This window comes from Echinops telfairi, unplaced genomic scaffold (genome assembly GCF_000313985.2).
Source record: "Echinops telfairi isolate 266 unplaced genomic scaffold, ASM31398v2 ScPeMD7_9;HRSCAF=40, whole genome shotgun sequence".
NCBI lineage: Eukaryota > Metazoa > Chordata > Mammalia > Afrosoricida > Tenrecidae > Echinops > Echinops telfairi.
In genome coordinates, this window is record NW_022103906.1 from 30,132,506 (window position 1) to 30,152,824 (window position 20,319).

At 40.6% G+C, this 20,319-nt stretch overlaps 1 protein-coding gene across 3 annotated transcripts in view; it reads left to right on the forward strand.

Annotated features, from left to right (window-relative positions):
* Positions 1-20,319, forward strand: part of KAT6A (lysine acetyltransferase 6A) — a 130,853-nt gene that overhangs the window by 108,344 nt on the left and 2,190 nt on the right. For all 3 annotated transcript variants that reach the window (XM_030884658.2, XM_045286656.1, XM_045286657.1), the window contains 8 exons: positions 4,465-4,606; positions 6,330-6,491; positions 7,496-7,589; positions 9,759-9,990; positions 10,604-10,811; positions 11,446-12,054; positions 15,833-16,145; positions 18,752-20,319. The exon at positions 18,752-20,319 is cut by the window's right edge and continues 2,190 nt beyond it. In XM_030884658.2, the coding sequence (XP_030740518.1) occupies positions 4,465-4,606; positions 6,330-6,491; positions 7,496-7,589; positions 9,759-9,990; positions 10,604-10,811; positions 11,446-12,054; positions 15,833-16,145; positions 18,752-20,319 (3,328 nt within the window). The remainder of the gene's footprint in view (positions 1-4,464; positions 4,607-6,329; positions 6,492-7,495; positions 7,590-9,758; positions 9,991-10,603; positions 10,812-11,445; positions 12,055-15,832; positions 16,146-18,751) is intronic.

Consider the following 20,319-nt stretch of genomic DNA (forward strand, 5'->3'; position numbering starts at 1 on the left):
GTGTGTGTGTGTGTGTGTGTGTGTGTGTTTCGTTCTTGGCTTCTTTACACCCTTAAGACAATGCTATCTTGAGGACTATTTTCTCTTTGTTGTCCTCTGTTTGTGGTTGTTCTATGTGGCAGTCTCTTATTTATCCTTGGTGAATGCTGTTCTTCTGCCCATCCTGGGTCGGCATGGATCTTTTGCAGGGCTGGGTATCTTCTAACGTACTTTGAGGTTTTCCTTGTCTGGGAAGACTCTTACTTCTCCATCTATCTCGATCGATAATTTAGCTGGGTAGAGTATTTTGGGGTTTGTGTTATTTTCCTTCACTTTTGGAATATGTTACTCCACTCGCTCCTCTTCTTCCTCATGTCTGCTCTGATAGGTCTGAGCATATTCTTATTTGGGAACCTTTATATGTGATTGTTTGTTTTTCCCTCACTGCTCTGATGATGTTCTCCTTTTCCTCAAAGTTGGATAGTTTAACTATTATGTTTCTTGGTGATTTCTTCTTGGGATTCAGTCTAGCTGGTGTTCTTTCAGCCTCCTGAATGGATGCCTGGTTTTCATTCATTAAGCTGTGAAAGTTTCCCTCTAAGAATACTCTCACAATTATTGCAGATGACTTTTTTGTTGTGTCTTTCTCCGGTAATCCAATTATTCTGTGTTGTTTCTCTTCATAGCATCAGATTTGTCTCTTAGATTTTCTTCAGCTTCTCTGAAGATCTTATTTGATTTTTGTTCGTGTTTGTTAAAGTCTGCTTGGCTGTCCTGTAGGTCACTAGTGCAATGCTCTGCCTCCTTTGTGAATTGATAAGTTCCCTGAGTCTTATATTTCCCTTTGGTATATGGACTTTATCTCCTCTGTCATTTCATCCTTTTTCTGTATTGTTACCCTCATATCCTGTATGACTCCAAGCAGCATTCTTAAAATTTCTTTCTTTGACAGATCAATGTCTGCTTCTTATAGACATCATTAGGTTCAGGACATCTTCCACCATTGCCTTTTGTTTCTCCTGTTTTTTTCTTTGAGGTCGTTGGGCCTGATTGCTGCTTGCATTGCATTTTTAAAGTATCCATGTACTGTTTTCCCAGGAACCAAAGAGCACTGTCTAACTCTGGGAGACTCATAGGAATGTTTCTTTGAACTTCCTACTGCTAATTTCACTATGGAATTGGCCTACCACTTTATCCTTCTGTAACTTCACTCTTTCCTTAATCAACAAGTATTCTGGTATTTGGAAGACAAGTTGGTTGGCCCTCTCAGGGTACACTGGTTGGGTTGTTGTGGGCCCTTGAGGATGGTGCTGTATTGGGTGATCTCATAAGAAACCGTGATCGTGTGGCCCATGGTAGCTTTGGACGCCGTAGAGGTTGTTTGTGGGTGCCCGCTGCAACAGGAGGGCTACAGAAGGCGGTGGATACCTACTTTGGTGTGAGCACCGCAAATGGTGGGCGAAATTGCCCTGGTCAGGTAGATCGCTGCAGAGGTTGGGCAGAGGTTCCTGCAGCAGTGTGGAGTGTTGGCTGAGCTGCCTTGGACTCTTTGAGGCACTATGGCAGGATCGAGGAAGTTCCCTCAGTCACGTGGGACCACAGAGGACATACAGCAGCTCCCCCAGCCATGCTGGCAGGATTTCCCCGAAAGAAGGTGGACAGGATTTCCTTAACTATGTGTTAAGACCAACAGATGGCTGACGGGCAGGATTTCGCCTGATGGAGTGTGGCCAGGCTTTCCCCAGCCTTTGGTTACAGTGCAGAGGGTTGAGCTCTCCCAGCTGTGTGGAGGGCAGGCATAAATGCCCTAGGCTAAGGGGAGTGGTCTGGAGGTCAGCAGTGGTGTGTCAGAGAAACGGGAAGATAAAAAAAAAAGCTAAGCCCCCTGAGACTGGGGGGATTGAGAGAAGACAGGGAAACAAAAGTAGCAATATAGCTGAGCCCTGATCCTTGACCGTGGAGCTGAAGGGGGTTAATCCTTGCCCCTTGGTGGCGCCAAGCTATGGCTGTGCTGAGATAAAGCCCCTGCACCACCTCCAAATGATCCCAGCTCCCGCTGAGACAGTGGCCGGGCTAAGGTCAAACTCTAACTGGCCTCCATTGTGGTGAGCCAAAAGGCTCTGTGCCTACTTATCTTTATGATGCTCCTCCTGCATCCCGATAGTGTGAAATTTCCCTCTTAATAACTCTCCTGCACTGATTTCTGGGGAGTCCCCCTGGTATGTGTTACTCAGTCGCCATCTTCCCGGATGTTAAACGTTTCCAAATGTATTATAGTTGTGTTCTGAAAATGTTCTAAAATAGAACTTGAAAAATAGCATAGTCTTCAACTTTAATAAACTTTTTTGAGGGAGGTTAATGTACTTAGCAAATATAAATCTAGTGTAATTATTTAAGGATTGTTGTTGAAATTGGTCACAACTAAATTAGGTTCTTTATGCTCATCAGCCTCGTACATATTTATGAGATGAGCCACAGCAATTTATTTAACTACATTCTTTACCATATTACCATCCAGTATTTTTGTATGCCATTTTTTTACACCTAGCTCTGAAACATTCATTATTAATTACGAAAGCCGATCATTGTTATTAAATACCATGAAGTATGCATTACTGATCATCATATGAATTATCACCAACAATTTGTTGAAGACTGCTTATTATCATTAGTTACATAAGTTAGTGATAATAATTAACATGTACCAATGATCATAATAAATCCCCCCCCCAGTAGTTTTATTGACACAAAAATTGCATACCATATTATTGAATAGTTCATTTGTTCAGTCATATCAAGGGGTATTGTACAATCACTACCATATCTATCTTAGAGCATTCCTTTCCCTCTCGTGGTTAAATCGCCTTTAAAATGGGTTGTGCAATCATGGTCAGTTCTTGTGCTTCCTCCCACCTTAATTATTTGCTCCTGAAATCCCCTTTTCTTCCCTATCGCCTACCCCTCACCCCTGCATTCCCTATTGAACCTTGTATCTGTTACAAGGTGTTATACATCCACTTCTTTTATCACTATACATCCTCTCCTTCTGTGCTTCACAGCTGGGAAACCCCACAGAAAACAATGAAAAATAAGTTGCACTAAGATGGTAAGGATAAGATCATATCAGTATATAGGCAAAAAATACGAATAATGCGTAAGAGGGAGAAGGCCTCCATCAACATTCAAAAAAATCAGCTAAGAAATTTCTTTCATGGAACAACTAAGTGATATACTTAGTGAATATTCAGGTTGTGTCTCTAGGAAGGTCAACTGACCAAGTATAGAGTTCGATCCAGCACAATCAAGATTATAGTGGTTTCTGCTTTGATAGGCTATTCGGGACTCTTGCCTTTGGCTATCTGCATCTTGGTCTGACTAGATACTCTACAGATGGGTTGTTGGCTCCCACTCTCCTCCATAGCCTTCTAATGTATATGTCATTTTAATGATTGATTCTGATCTCAAATGGCCAAGGCATGAAGTAGCTCAAGATATAGGAAAGATAACTATGTGCTAGAGATAACAAGAGACGAACCGTGTCTTAAGACTTAATCTATAGATCTAGGCTAAAATAGGTATAAAAATCCACTGATTTTTAATTAAGGTTATATTCCTCCCATCATCTACGGACTGATCTAGCCACTTTATAACCTAGCGCTTCCTGAGAGGGACACTATGAGAAAGAAACCCTATTAAAATACTACGAAAATGGCAAGATTATTTGATAAATATAAATTAATAGCAAGAGAGCTTCAGAAAAGTTCATTTGAACTTTTATTTCATTTGTTAAATAATAAATAGGCCATTGGATTTCAGGAATCAATAGAGTGATACTTATCCAAGACAAGGGTCACTATCATTGGAAGGAAAGGCCAAAATTTCAGGACTAGAAGGAAGGAAGTATAGTGTAGCATGTCCTCACTTTAAAAAAGCAAAATTATAATGTCCTTTAAAAAACCTATACCAAATATACTTTTATCATACAACTATTTAAATGTCTGTGTACCTACTGCAGGCCCTGATGTAAGTATTTAATAAGTTTCTGTTGTTTGGAACTCATTAAAGCCAGCACAAACAAGTCAAAGAAAGGAGGAAGGGGAGGGAGGAAGAAAGTGTAGCTTCATGTGCATTTTGAAGATAGCCTTTACTTTTTCTATTTCGTAGAAAGGTGAAAGTTCATGTTCATCAAGAGAATAACATTTCGAAAGACTAGGAAATATGAACGATGAGGAAGAGCACTGAGCTGGGTCTCAGGGATTTCTCATCCCTGCTACCCAGCCGCTAATTAGTTGGATGTTTTTCCAAATTAGTTTATCGTAAGGGCTTCTTTTCTTTGTTTGTTTAACTGACTAGTAGGAATTAAGATACAGCCGTTACCACTTTACCTGGATAGTGTGTGAGTCAAAAAAGATCATTGGTATGAAAATTTAAAGTCTTATAAAATATAAAATTCTCTCTCTCTCTTTTTTTTTAACTTATTAACAGGCTACCTAAATTGTATCTTTGTGAATTCTGTCTAAAATATATGAAAAGTAGAACTATTCTCCAGCAGCATATGAAGAAATGTGGTTGGTTCCATCCTCCTGCCAATGAGATTTACCGAAAGAATAACATTTCTGTCTTTGAGGTAAGGGAGATGACGTTTGAGAATTGTATTCCTTGTCATTTCAAATAAAGTGCCACCTGGACTGTCACCCATTGCCTGACTTTATTTGCAGAGGTGATTTCACATGGTTCTCTCTATTGAATTAGAAAATCAACTCTGTTGAGAAGCAGTAGGCCAACCCAGGTAGCCTACCACATTTATAAACTCAATCTCAAAATAAATTGTTCTGTATTTCACCGAATTGAGTAAGTTAGTTATAAGATGTATTCAAGAGGACTTGAGAAAGTTCCTGAGAAACTGGAATTAAAAGATAGAGAAGCTCCTAATTAAAATGTGTAAAATTCTATTTGGTTGTAACATGCCAAAAGATTTCATATATGTTAAGATGTGATGGAGTCCTGTGTGGCACAAACAGTTAAGCACTTATCTACTGACCGAAAGGTTGGCAGTTGAAACTCACCTAGAGGCGTCTCGGAAGACAGACCTGGTGGTCTTCTTCTGAAAGGTGACCGACCGCCTAGGAAACTGCAGGGAGCACTGCAGGTCTGCATATAGACGGCCATGAGTTGGGATAGGCTAAGAACAAGAATCTGTAGATTATGGAAAAGTTTAAATTAAGAATTTATATTACTCTATTTAAAGGAATATTTGTTAAAGATGTCTTTCAATAGCCTTAGTGAATCTTGATATACTTCCCTGACTATATGGTGATACTATGACTTAAGAGAAGTCTGTGACTCAATGTAGTTGTTTGTTGTGGTTTTTAATTCCATAAAATTGGTTTAAGTGCCAAGTATCCATTGAGTGCCCGTCCCATGTGCTCAGTTATGTTAATTGCTACAATGAAGTTTCAGATGATCAGGATCCAGTCACCCACTTTCCTGCCCTGGAGCTTTGTTAGGTAAGACACTTAGGCTGGAAGGAGTGAAAATGGTATAAAATACTGTTTCTGGTTACCCAATTGCAAATTTCTTCTCCATGTAAGCATATATTGGCGAGTATCTTAAAAGAAATTACTGTTAAATTCAAATGTTGAGGCATTTTCCGTTGGTATGCCAAACCGTGCGTCTTATATAGACATCCATTGGTATTATCATAAACAAGCCTCCGCACCTCTACAGCACAGGGCTGACAGGAGCAATATAGTGTAGTGCTGATGATCATGGCAACTTGAGCCCAAGAATCATCTCTTTTGCCAGATTGCTACCCAACGAGAATCTGTTTAATGTTTCTCATTGGCAACGGTTAACATTTGCTCAAGTACCTTGATTTGGGGTAGAGCTGATCATGGCAATCAGAATACATTTGCTTTGGATGGTTAGCAAGGGATTAGACAATAGTTCTATCTTGTTTCACCTAATGAATGTTTTCGAGAAGGTTGCATACGTACCTTTGTGTTAAATACTTTTAAAAAGGAATCACATCTGCTTGCTATCCAAAGAGATTAACCTATTTGACAAAAGCAAAAAGTATTATTTTAAGAACAAGTCATCACCTCCCCACATAGTGTAATGTGTGTTTTGTTTTGGGGGTATTTTTTAGACATATACCGATAGTTTTATATTTGGTAGTCTTAAAATTTACTAAAATGCTGCCATTTCAAGTACGATGTTCCAAAATCAAGTGTGTTCTGGTTGCTGGCAGTTTCTCCGAGGCTGGACTATGAACTTTGTAAGTGTTGTTATTCTTGACTCTGCAACTAAAGAAATACCCTATTGACAAGTTTTGTTTTGTTTTCCTCTAGGTGGATGGGAATGTGAGTACCATTTATTGTCAGAACCTTTGTCTCTTGGCAAAGCTGTTTCTGGACCACAAAACACTCTACTATGACGTGGAGCCTTTTCTTTTTTATGTACTAACACAGAACGATGTCAAGGGCTGCCACCTTGTCGGCTACTTTTCTAAAGTAAGTGTGTCACCTCAACCTTGGTTTGAATCTAAAACAGGGTTGCTGGATCTCACTAGAAAATAGTACAGGTTGTGGCTCTTTCTGGAAAGAAAGGAAGATCCAGAAGCTTAAATGCTTGAAGGTGCTTAGTAACATTTAACAGACTCGATTCTCCTGGGAACATGAACTGCTGGAAATGCTCTGGAGGAAAAGTTTTAAAATGACTTCTATTCCCATGGTGGTCATAGATAGAACTTGTGAAATAAACACAGTCATTACCTACCCAAGTTTTTTCTCAGCTGAAATCTTCTTTTTAATTTGAAATTTAGACTTAGACATAAGAATGAGAAGTCGTTTTTATTTAAGGATAATTTCTTTTCCACTTTCATTCTCCCTTTCTCTTGGAAAGCAAGAAAAGTGTTTCCTTTTAAAACTACGTGAAAACTACTTTTATTGTTTACCATGGTAAAATCAAATTGTATGAACTTAAATGGAAATTAATAGCTTTGTAAGAGTTCTTTAGTCAGTTTTCAGTACTTAAATACGATTAAAATGTATGAGCCCATCATTTCAGGAGTATTTAATATGAAGTTAGTAATAACTAATTGGGGGCGGGGAGACTTGAGAGCCAGGAAATAGGAGACAGTGACATCTTGATTAGCCTTCCACATCTTGAATGCCACGTTGACGCGCCACCATTTGTAGCTTTGCAGATGGACTGGCACTTGGATTCCTTTGCTGGTCTGAACATGGATATTCTGCTTTTGAGTTGCCAGTGATGCTGAGTGGCATCATTTTGTTTTATATTTAGCTCTCCTGGGATGGTTGCTTTGTGGGTAATGGCGGTGACTTAACATTGTCCTAGTTTTCCCAGTGTGGTTTATTTTTTTTCTTGTGCGTTATTATTCCCAGAGGACCAGGGCTGTGGTTTTGACTGTTAGTCTTTGTTTCTTAATAATTAACATTAGCATTCAGTCTTTCGAGCTTGTGTTTTTAAATGTGGCTTCTGTCTTCTCCATCAGGAAAAGCACTGCCAGCAGAAATACAACGTCTCGTGTATAATGATCCTTCCCCAATACCAGCGTAAGGGCTACGGCAGGTTTCTCATCGATTTCAGTAAGGGCAATATTAGTATAATTCCTCTTTCTCGCTTCCTGTGGGTTCTTTGTATATTTTTAAAGATTGGTCGATAATTTATTAGTTGCTAATGTCATGTCATATTACTGCACGGAGCTTAAAAAACCTAAAGTCACCTTTTCTTTCAGGCGTAGAATGCTTTAAAATAGCTAATATTAAATACTAATTTCTGTATGTTCTATTGCAAATGCCTTACATTTGTTCATCTAAAATGGAACTGAGTTTCATGAAGCAATTCTGACAAAAATTTTACATTGTATAACTCCTTAAATTAGCAATAATAAAGCAGTACTGCACCTGCCCTGTTTTTATTACCCAATTATTTGTAAAACGTGTGCATCCTTCTTTCACCATGGGCTCGACCTAGTGGTTAAAAATAAGCAGTGCAACTTAAAAATCTTTTGAAAATATGAAGAGCCAGAAAGTAGCCATTTAATCTGAGTTTAAGGCTTTCACTAAGGGTTCTGAAGAGGTCATTGTGGAACTTCTGTAATTTTACACAGTGACAGTCTTGCATAGAAAGTTAAGTGTATGCTCGTAGTTAATTGTATTTTGATGACAAAGTAGTGATATTTGAGGGATTATTGCCCCAAGGCTGATGGTATAAACTCATAGGTAAAGGAACATACTTAGAAAGAATGGGTCAGACTAAGGGTTTTGCTTCAGAAAGTCCATTCAGAATATCAGATGATTATGTTGTGGTGCTGCTGTCTGCAGTATGGAGAGCTGGGTTTTTATGCTTATTCTTTTGGGCTTTATTCCTGCTATATTTAATTGTGTATATGCCATTGGCTATTTTACCCATTCTCTTGGCCTTTTTGGAGTACTACTGGAGGGGGGAGCTTATTATTAATAACTCATTATTTTCAGTACATTGTTTGTGATAGGACTTGTAAGTGGATATACTCATATACCATTAACTGGCAAAGTTAGGGGGAAATGAATATATTTTAATACTGGTTAGTTGTATTTAATTATACAAACTACAATTTGTATGCTTACAGTATATATTTTTTATTTGGTTTATGTAATTTAGTATTTTTTACATTACCGGTTCTTAGATGGTTTTCAAGTTTTTCTTAAATAAATGACAAAAATCTATATTTCTGCCATGTCCACAATCAACCCTTTCCCTTTGGAATATATGCCTTTTTCACCTCTCCCTGGACGTCATACACTTGACAGAAAGACCAGTAACACCACACATGTTTACAGTGGCGCTCACACCTATTTGGACGTCCTCACTCACCCGGAATTAGGGTATAGCGAGGAGACCTTTGGCTGAAATGAGAAATTGACATCTAAGGCACTCACTGAAGAACGCAGTCTTAATAGTATTACAGAAAACCAGCAGGGCTTCCTTTTGTACTTCTCAGTTCAGATACTGCTGTTGCCATCTAGTGGTCCAAGTAAAGGGTGCGCTGCTGGGTGGTTTTCTTCCACAGTAAAAGAGACCAAGTGAGGGGGGGATGAGGAGCTGATACTGAGGGCTCAAGTAGAAAGCAAATGTTTGAGAATGATGAGGGCAACAAATGTACAAATGTGCTTGACACAATGGATGTATGTAGGGATTGTGATAAGAGTTGTATGAGCCCCCGATAAAATGATTAAAAAAGAAAACAAGAAAGACAAAGCATTATTGATATAAGCTTATAAATGGAGCCTGTTACATGCAGTTCTGCATTTTAAAGTGACCCTTTTAACAAGGTGATTTATACCAACTATAAACCAAAACCAAACTCACTGCCTTTGAGTCGCTTCAGACTCACAGTGACCCTCTGTAGGCTTTCCAAGGCTGTCACTCTTTACAGAAGCACATACCTTCTTCTTTCTCCCTGGAAGCTGCTGTTGGGCTTGAAGTGCTGCCTTTATGGTTAGCAGTCCAATACCTAGCCAACAGTGCCACCAGAGTCCCTCTATGTCAAATGTAGAACAAGTAATACTAACTAACCTACGTGTTCAACCGTATGTAATCTTCTTGCAAAAAAAATCAGCTTGATAGTCATTGCAAAATTGTGTTCTTTTCCTTGAAGGAATTTGCCTTTGAAATAACTGTTCCCTATAATGGGATTGGTTGGATGTGAGGATTCTTATTTTGGAATTGAACCTTTTAGACTGACAGATTTGTAATTTGGGTTTTTTTCCTAGGTTATTTGTTATCAAAGCGTGAAGGCCAAGCAGGATCTCCAGAGAAACCATTATCCGATCTAGGTCGTCTTTCCTACATGGCATATTGGAAAAGTGTAATATTGGAGTGCCTTTATCATCAAAATGACAGACAAATCAGCATAAAGAAGTTAAGCAAGTTGACCGGAATCTGCCCCCAAGACATTACTTCCACACTCCACCACCTACGAATGCTGGACTTCCGCAGTGACCAGTGAGTATCACATCCCTTTGTATTCCTTCAGAGGTCATGATGGGGAAGTCTGGGGATCAGGCCATCAATTGATTGATGAGAATCCTTTCAGCTGAATGGTACTCTGGCCCTCCTGGAGACATCATTTCTATTCTATGCTGTCTGATACTACTGACCATAGATAGTGTTTAAACTTTTTGATTTTCTATAGTAACATCTCTAGGAACAGTGCCATTAAGTAAGATATTTTTTAATGTTCATGATTAATTTCTGTCTAAACACTAGAAAGTAAAATGTATAGGGTCACTGGGAAGGCAGTTCACTCTTGGTTAGTAACTAGAAGCTCACAAAGGAAGATGACATGAGCTAGATGGGTGGAGACTAGAAGGGATTACCGGAGAGTGCAGGTATTCCAAAAGCTGAGGAAGTGTGGGACATAACTTAAGTCGCTGCTAGAGTTGAGTGTGAAGTATTTGTTCAGCTTCTTGTCTCTTAGCTCTCTCATGTGGTGGCTTTCAAAAGAGCTTATTTTTTTAAACACCATCCTCTCCAAAGTTTTCCAAGTTTGTATATATTTATTGTTATGTGTACTGTATATGTCGTTGATTTGCTATAAACTTTTCTCTGGTTCCAGATTTGTGATTATCCGCCGGGAAAAACTTATCCAAGATCACATGACAAAACTTCAGCTGAACTTGAGACCTGTAGATGTAGATCCAGAGTGCTTACGCTGGACTCCTGTTATAGTCTCCAACTCTGTTGTCTCAGAGGAGGAAGAGGAAGATGCAGAGGAAGGAGAAAATGAAGAGCCACTATGCGAGGAAAGAGAGCTAGAGACCATTGTAAGGGCATGAATAGTGTCTTTATTTTTGATGGCAGAATATGTGTTTTAGCTTTTAGGAATATTTGCACTATGTTGTAAGTATGTTTTAACAAGAATGTATATTTACATTCGCACTTTAGAGTTAATTTCAGTAAACTGGAGAAAATTCAGGAAGATTCGGTCTTACTTAATATACCATTAAGCTGTGGATCAGTAGGAGAATCTCACATTTGTTATTACGTGTTACATTTAACAAAATCTGACAACAGTGCCAATAAGAAAGAGCTGGTAGTGCTTTGGTTAAATAACCAAAAGGTTGGCTGGTGGACCCTCCAGTGGCTCTGAGAGGAAGGAGCTGGTGATCTACAGCCTTGAAAACCCTTTTAGGGTATTTGTGCCTGTCAGATAGGGCTGCTAGGCATCCGAATGCAACTTGACAGCACCTAGCAGTAGCGCACACAGGAAAGGAAGATGTTTGGGTGGCCCAACCATTTACACTTGACCTCTAGCCCAAACACTGGGAATTTGAAGGCACCCAGCAGCACACTGAAGAAACAGCCCTCTTATGTCAGCATTTGAATGGTTAAAGTGTTTAGATAAAACACACAAAAGAACAAATAATTGACCGGTATTGTTTTATTTTCTAAAATCAGGTGGGGAAGTCGATGTCTCGGGAAAACAAAGAACAAGATTCTTACTCTTTAATAGAAAGTGAAAAGAAACCAGAAGTTATAACTCCAGCCAGTTCTACCCGTGTGAACAAGCAGGCTCTTCCCCGTGACAGTCTTCCTGCAAATAATCAACCAGCTCGGAGAGGCCGCTGGGGCCGGAAGAACAGAAAAACCCAGGACCGTTTCAGTGATAAAGAATCTAAACTGCTCTTGGAAGATACATCATCAACTCCTCAGGAACAATATGGAGAATGTGAGGAAAAGTCTGAAACCTCCCAAGAACAGTACACTGAAAGCGAGGAGCCATTGGCAGCCTCTCAGGAGCAGCCCAGCCATGATGGGAAGCCCGAGATTTCCAAAAGAAGACTAAGTGATGGGGTCGAGCTTTGGCGAGGACAGCTCAAGAAAACCCCCGAGGCTCTAAAGTGCAGATTTCCTGAAGGCAATGACCGACTGCCTCGGCGGTACAGCGATGGTGACAGGGCTCTCCTCCGAGGCTTCAGTGAGAGCAGTGAGGAGGAGGAGGACGAGCCAGAGAGCCCTCGGTCCAATTCACCCCCCATTCTTACAAAGCCCACATTGAAGAGAAAGGTATGGTGTTTATTGCGCGCGTCTCACCTTCCCCAGCTTATACCATCCTTTTGTTCTAGCCTACAGTTCTGAAAACGTACACTTTGAAATTCTTACGTGTTTTTACTGTACGTCTCCTTCCGTATGTTGTGCTGTGTGATCTTCCAGTGAGCTTCCGAAATGGGTGTGTGACCTGTTGGATTTACGGGCATTAACTGAAAACCATAAGCTTACTGCTTCAAAACATGACTTTTCAGATTTCTTTCAAAGTATTTAAAGGTTAAGTACGGGTCAGAAGTGATGCTAGGAGGAGGGAAAGAGCAGAGCATGACCCGGTGCCGTGAGTAGTGGTCATAGCAGTGCCCAGGTGGGGCCAGTGGAGTAAAGCCACTCTCCTCCTTTCATGTGCTCCAGTTTTCCTTACACCATCTCGCTCCCCTCCTCACACATCCCTCCAGTGGTTTGATTTAGCCCTGTTTTTAAAATGTTTTTGAGACTATTTAATTATCTTGCTACATTTGAAGGACAGCCAGTTTGTTAGACATCTGTGTGATGACGATAATGAATTCTGTTACCACACACCAGAAGAATCCCAGGCTCCATCATGAACTTGAAGTTTTGCCTCAAGTCAGCCACACTGAAGTGTGCCAGCTCCCTAGATGAGCTGCTCTGTACAAGTTGTGTGCTTTAATCATTCCTTTCCAAAGTAGGGCCATTAAAAAAGACTAAAACGAGCTTTTTACATGTTTGATACACTATTTAGATTTACAGAATGACTGTAAAGATAGTACAAGGAGTTCCCACACACCCTAGAGCCAGCTTCCCCTCAGTATTAGTGAAGCATTCAAGAATGAACTTATCAGCCTCTTAAATTAGCGTGTTACATTTGTTAGAACCAATGAACCACTATTGATATAAGAATGTTCATTAGTGCCCACCCTATACTTCCTCTGTTGTCCTTAAAAGCCTTCTCTGCTCCAGGACACCACATCACATTTAGGAGTCATGTCTCACTTGTTAGGTTCCTCTTGGTTGTAACAATTCCTCAGACTTTCTGTGTTGTTGATGACCTTGACAGTTTTGAAGGTTGCAGGTCAGATGCTGTATAGAATATTCTTTATGCATTAAACTGAGATGATGTGTTTCAGGGAGAATAAAGCCAAAGAGGTAGTTTCCTCCTCCTCCTCCTCCTCCTCCTATCAAGAGTAGTTCCTACCAATATGACTTACCAGTCTTGATGTTAATTTGGATTACCTGGTTTGAGGCTAGGGTCGTCAGGTTTTTCTACTGGAACGTTAACACCCCCACCCACCCCCACCCCCCACACACACATCCCATATGGTGTTTTCTGACGGGAAGTCACTGCACAGCTCACACCTAAGGATTTGGAGACTAAATATTAATACTCCCCCTCCTTAGGAGCAGAGTACCTGCATAAATTATTTGGAGTTCCACACAAACGTTTTGTCTGTTTTACCCCATTAATTTATTTACTCAATCACTTATTTGCACTAATGTGGACACATGGATACTGGCTTTCAGACAGCTGCCTTATAGGATAAAGTAGAACTGCTCCAGAGAGTTTCCTTCCCAGTCACGGACACAGACAGCCTTGGCGGTCTCCCTCGAAAACAGTAGGTTCAAACTGTTGACCTCGCAGTAGTGGGACCCTTAACCAGCAGTGCCCCAGGGTTTCTGTAATCAGTGCTATTCCATTATCATTCTATAGCTTTTGCCACTGGGAACTCTGTCAGTTTCATCCCGTCTTGCTCATCATTGTGCAGCTTTTACTTGTTTTGAGCATTTGTTTTTTGGCACTATCAGATACTTGCTTCTGGTTTATCTGTGTATTATTTCTGTCCCAGTCCTGAGACGTTTCTCTAAGAACCCAGGGGCTTTTTTAACTCCATTTGAAACGTGTTCTCAACTATAGAAGGACTTGTAAATTTGGAGTAGAGGAAAATGGAGCGTGGACTACTCAGTTATTTGTTCCTGTCTTTGAAGAAACACCCTTGTCAGTCTAGGACAGAGGTTCTCCACCTTCCTAATGCCTCGACCCCTGTAATACAGTTCCTCTTGTTGTGGTGACCCCAACCATAAAAGTATTTTCGTTGCTACTTCATAGCTATCATTTTGCTACTGGTATGAATCATCATGTAAATATCTGATATGCAGGATGTATTTTCATTGTTACAAATTGAACATAATGATAGCATAGTGATTAAGCACAAAAACTATATGTAATTCTATATTGTGAAATATTTATTTCTAATTACAAATAAATGAAAGTTTGTCTTAAAGCTTGGTGTAGCATGCGTAACAGTCTTCACGCCAGGCACTCGTATGTGGGCGGATCTGCGTGTGAGCGGACCTGACTGGAGACAGATAGAGGAGCGGTGTCTCAGTTCCTAAGACCATTGGAAATATGTGTTTTCTGATGGTCTTAGGCAGGCGTCCTCAAACTGCGGCCCGCCAAGGACATTTATCCAGCCCGTCGGATGTTTTTGCCCCGTTTGGTTTTTTGCTTCAAAATAAGATATGTGCAGTGTGCATAGGAATTTGTTCGTATTTAAAAAAAACAAAAAAAAAACTATAGTCCGGCCCTCCAGCAGGTCTGAGGGACAGTGAACTGGCCCCCTGTTTAAAAAGTTTGAGGACCCCCCCTGGTCTTGGGCGACTCCAGTGAAAGGATTGTTTGACCCCCAAAGCAGTCACGACCCACAGGTTGAGAACCACTGTTCTAGGGTTATTTTGCCTGCCTCTCTCTCTATCAAACCAATTATGCTATCTCCTGTTAGAAAAGAAATTGTGTCACGTGGTGAAACTACGTGCAAAGTACTTTAGAAGTTCTTAAAGAAATTAACTTGCCTGGGAATCAAAAGACGTGTATGTAACAGCCATGTCTATTACTGACTGGATGTTTGACCTTGGTTGAGTCATGTTGTCACCCTTTTATCCTCTATAACAGTGGTTCTCAACCTGTGGGCCACGATCCTTTTGGGTGTTGAACAGCCCTTTCACTAGGGTTGCCTGATTCATAACAGTAGCAAAATTACAGTTATGAAGTAGCAATGAAAATAATATTGTGGTTGGAGTTCACCACAGCATGAGGAACTGTATTAAAGGGTCACGGCATTAGGAAGGTTGACAACCACTGCTCTATAAAGTGAGAGGACTGGAGTAGAGAATCCCCGACATGGCTAACAGTTTTGTGGTGGTCGTGTGTGATTTAAGATGTTAGGTCAATTTTATTGCAAACCTGTGCTTAATTTGTCAGATTCTAGCAATAGATTTATTTTACTTTGAAAATACTTTGTTAATTCTTTATAGCCAAATTTCACCCTACTTTTTATGGCTAGCTATGAAAATGACAGTTTACTGATTCTCTGGTAACTTTCATAGTGGTACTATGAGACAAATAGAAAGTATTCTTGTACCTTTTCATCTCTTGAGGTAAAGAGCCCTTAGGAACTAGCCTCTGGATCTATTGTAGTATGGAAATAGGCAAGGGATTGCTTTCTCATCCTCCTGAGGGTGCTAAATTTAATGGAACTATTAATAAAAATGATAATGTCTGTTCTTTGAGAGTATTTCCTGCCTAATCTTTTACAAAGTTGTATTTAATTATCCAACATGTTTGTATCCGTGATGATTTTGTGTGTGTTTCCTTATTAGTATAATAGTTTGAAAAATAAATAAAAATCTTTAGGCAGCCAGTATCGTTATTTCAAATGTGCTAATTCTATGAGGTTTAAAAACTTGCTGATAGAAATGATAAAATTCCTTCTCTTTTAAACAGAAACCAATTCTTCACAGGAGAAGGAAAGTGCGAAAGCGCAAGCACCACAACAGCAGTGTAGTCACGGAAACAATTTCTGAAACGACAGAGGTGTTGGACGGGCCTTTTGAGGATTCTGACTCGGAGAGGCAGATGCCAAGGTTAGAACCCACGTTTGAGATTGACGAAGAGGAGGAAGAAGAGGACGAAAATGAACTCTTCCCTAGAGGATACTTCCATCGTTTGTCCTCACAAGATGTTCTCAGGTGTCACTCCTCCTCGAAGAGGAAATCTAACGATGAAGAAGACGATGAAGAGTCAGACGATGCCGATGGTATGTATAGAATGGTTAATAATTGTAGCTTTATTGCGCTTCAAGGTACACCCGTAACAGGTTCATATCTCCCAGTCTTTCAACTGTACCTTTCCTTGGTTAGATAGATTGGACCTAGCACCAGTCAGCGATGTATGTAATAACCCTTTATTAGAATGTGTGCTCAGTGCGCTTAGTTTGTTTTGCTCTTTGCTGTATACAGTAGTATGCTAAGAATAGGCACTGAATAAATACTGTTAAATGGAGGAATGCCAAGCAGATACTTCTTAAGTAAGAACACAATTCCCTGTAATTGGAATTTGCTTCTTAACTCTTCCAACCAGGAATCCTTCCTGGATCATAGTTCTTTTATGTGTCTTACCAACTAATAGTAAATTTCTAATAAAGAGCAAACATAATGAATTTTATGATATGCACAAAAATCTACGTACGTATTTGTGAAATAACCATGTGGTCCTTTCCTCCGTAGAGATAAACTGAAGCTCATATACATACACATGAGCCGGTCACAGATAAGCCTTTTGCATTGAAGCTGAAGTTCTTTTGCCATTGTACCTACTGCTTGCATTTGCAGTGTGCTTGCATAGGATCAAGTGTTGTACTTTACTGGGTGAATTTGAGGCAAACTATTTGTCTACCCTTGGCATAAAAACCTATAAATTTTATTCAGTAGGTAGCTGAGCTTTTTATTCTTTTAAAAATAAACTCACTAGATTTCAATTTAATAGATAACATGCATTTTCTCCACTGTTACACAAAGTACATATTTCTAATACAGTGTTTGTTGTTTTTTGAGGTACTTAACTAGGAAATTAAAAAATTATTTAGTAAATTTGGCACATTAGTAAATTCTGTCTTGGATCATTGTACACAAAAAATAGTAATCACTGTTTAAGTTCCTGTTGGGCTTGGACAGACTTTCTTAGATTCAGCCATTTCCTTAATCTACTTTCAAGTTATTGCTAGTTTTTTTTGTGTGTGAACATTTTCTTGAGAGCTGTTACAGTTCTTGTACCCATACATCAATTGTAATAAGAACATTTGTACATACATCACCATCATTATTTCCCAGACATTTCTTTTCTTCTTTTAAATATTGCTAGTTTTTAAACCTTCTTAGGTGTCCCTCCTGCCCCACGGACCACCATATATTTTATTTTTGCATTCATGTTTACATCCTTAAAAAGTTAATGGCGGCGGGGATCTGGGAATGGAACAACTAGAATGTAAATATAATATTGCTAGGTTTTTTACAAGGAAGTGGGGAAAAAACTATAAAACAATGCTGACATTGAATTTATTTCTTATAAACTGTTGCCATTGGGTGGTGGTATTTTCCTTAGGACAGTATTTGTATAGGACTAATGTTGGGCAGCCTTGTTATCATACAAATCACACATTGGCTGAACAATTGTTTCCATAAGATTGCTCAAACAAAGCTAGAGCATTGGTTCCCGAACTTAGTTGGTCTACTGCCCCCTTTTCGGGGGGGGGGGGGATATCCAGTCTTGTCTGTCTCATCCTACCCACTCCCCCGGTAATAAATAATGTGTACTATACCCCATAGTCTAGGATAAAGTGTAGTTATATGTTTTCGCAGCGTGGCGGTCCCTCCTCCGCCCCGCGTCCCAGGCATTCGAGTATCCCCTGGGGGTGCAGGTGGGTATCACCCACTGTGCAAAGCACTGGACTGTGCAGTCATCTGTCCATGAAACTACTTGAACCAATGAGTTTGTGGAAATCAGTGTCGAGGGAGAAACCGTAGAAATTAGCTATCTGTAACATACACAATAAGGACAACTTGAAAAGGGTACTGTTTACAACTTACTTGCATCTTTATAAAAGTTATAGTATAGTGAAAAACGTGAGTTTCAGAAAGAATAGCTTCTTTTCCTAAGAGATCCAGGCAATACGTTATCATTTATTAGCTCTTAGGTGATAGTCTTAAAGTGCTAACTTTTTTTCCCTAGTGTACTAGGAAATAAAATCAGAAAACGAGAGGTGGAAAGATTACCACAGGATCCTATAGACACTGAATCCTTCCCCCTTGATTCAAGTAGTAAATAACTGATAAGCTTCAGTTAGTCTATATGTGGAATCCTTTAGAAGAGGATGTTATTGCCTCTTAAAGTAATGAGTGCCAGGGAGAAGGGGTTCTAGTAGGTTTAATTCAGAGCCTAGACCCATGGAGTGAGTTTTATTGATCTAAAATATTAATGTGTAATGAAAATGGTGGTTGGCATTTTTATTACTAATGTAATTTGCGATATAGATATATCTGCGTGCTTCTGTCAGGCACTACTCCAGGGGCTGTGTTACTCATGAAATGAATCCTGATGGTGTGTTGGTACTCTCCATCTTTTAGATGAGCAAACTGATACTTTGAGGAGCGCCCAGGGCCACACAGCTGGTGATAAACTGGAGCTGTTTTTTAGCTAGTGGGTGGTATTGGCCAGGAATCTCTCATAATTCTCTCAGTCATTGTGTGACTTGACAATGTGTCAGGAATTTGTTGTGATAAATCATTTCGGTTGCCCATACTGAGCTCAGAAAAAAGGCACCCGAAAATAAAAGGTCTTGTAATTTATCTGTTTCTTGTTTTATAGACACTCCTGTCTTGAAGCCTGTGTCTCTCTTGCGAAAATGTGACCTGAAAGATTCGCCACTTGAGCCAGACACATCCACACCTATGAAAAAGAAAAAGGGGTGGCCCAAAGGCAAGAGCCGGAAACCAATCCACTGGAAGAAAAGACCAGGTCGCAAACCTGGATTCAAGTCGAATCGGGAAATTAGGCCGGTCTCTGATCAAGAAGGCATTGCTGAGCCCACTGTCCCTACTCCTAAACTGGGCCGGAAACAGCAAATCCAAGAGACTGAAGAAACTGTTGAGCCAAAAGAAGACTTGCCTTTACAGGAGGAAAGGAAGGAAGAGGAGATGCCTGTGGAAGCGGAAGAGGTTGACGAGGGAGAGGAAGAGGACACAGCCAGCAGTGAGGTCAGAGCAGCATCTCCGGTGGATAGCAGCAACAGTCCTGAGCCAGAAACTAAAGAACCAGAGGCAGAAGAGGAGGAAGAGAAACCACGCATCCTAGAAGAGCAAAGGCAATCTGAGGAAGAGCAGCAAGAACTGGAAGAGCAGGAGCCAGAGGAGGAAGATGACGTGGCTGTAGAGACAAACCAGAACGAAGACCATGATGCTGATGATGAGGATGATGGTCATCCGGAATCGACAAAGAAAAAAGAGCTGGAGGAGCAGTCTGTTCGAGAAGATGTCAAGGAGGAGCTTAGTAGTCAGGAGTCTTTTTTAGATGCTAACTTGCAGAACAGTAGGGAGACTGTAAAGGATAAAGATGAAACGGAGCCCGACTCTGAAGAGGAACAGGCTTCCCATGAAACATCCGTGGTATCAGAGCACATGCCAGGGTCTGAAGATGATCCTGAAGAAGATGGAAACCCTAAAGAAGAGCTAATTGAGTTAAAAGAGGAAGAAGAGATCCCACACAGTGAACTGGATCTGGAAACTGTGCAAGCAGTGCAGTCTTTGACTCAAGAAGAAAGCAATGAACATGAGGGAGCCTACCAGGACTGCGAAGAAACTCTCGCCGCGTGTCAGACCCTGCAGAGTTACACTCAGGCCGACGAAGACCCTCAGATATCAATGGTTGAAGACTGCCATGCCTCAGAACACAATAGCCCAATTTCCTCGGTTCAGTCTCATCCCAGCCAGTCAGTCCGTTCGGTCAGCAGTCCCAACGTGCCTGCCCTTGAGAGTGGTTATACCCAGATCAGCCCAGAACAAGGATCCCTGTCCGCACCCTCTATGCAGAACATGGAGACCAGCCCCATGATGGATGTGCCTTCTGTATCAGACCACTCTCAGCAGGTGGTGGACAGTGGCTTCAGTGACCTGGGCAGCATTGAGAGCACCACAGAGAACTATGAGAACCCTAGCAGTTACGACTCCACAATGGGAGGCAGCATTTGTGGCAATAACTCCTCTCAGAGTAGCTGTTCCTATGGCGGGTTGTCGTCCTCCAGCAGCCTCACCCAGAACAGTTGTGTTGTCACTCAGCAAATGGCAAACATGGGGAGCAGCTGCAGCCTGATGCAGCAGAACAATGTCCAGCCTGCTGCCAACTGCAGCATCAAGTCACCTCAGAGTTGTGTGGTGGAG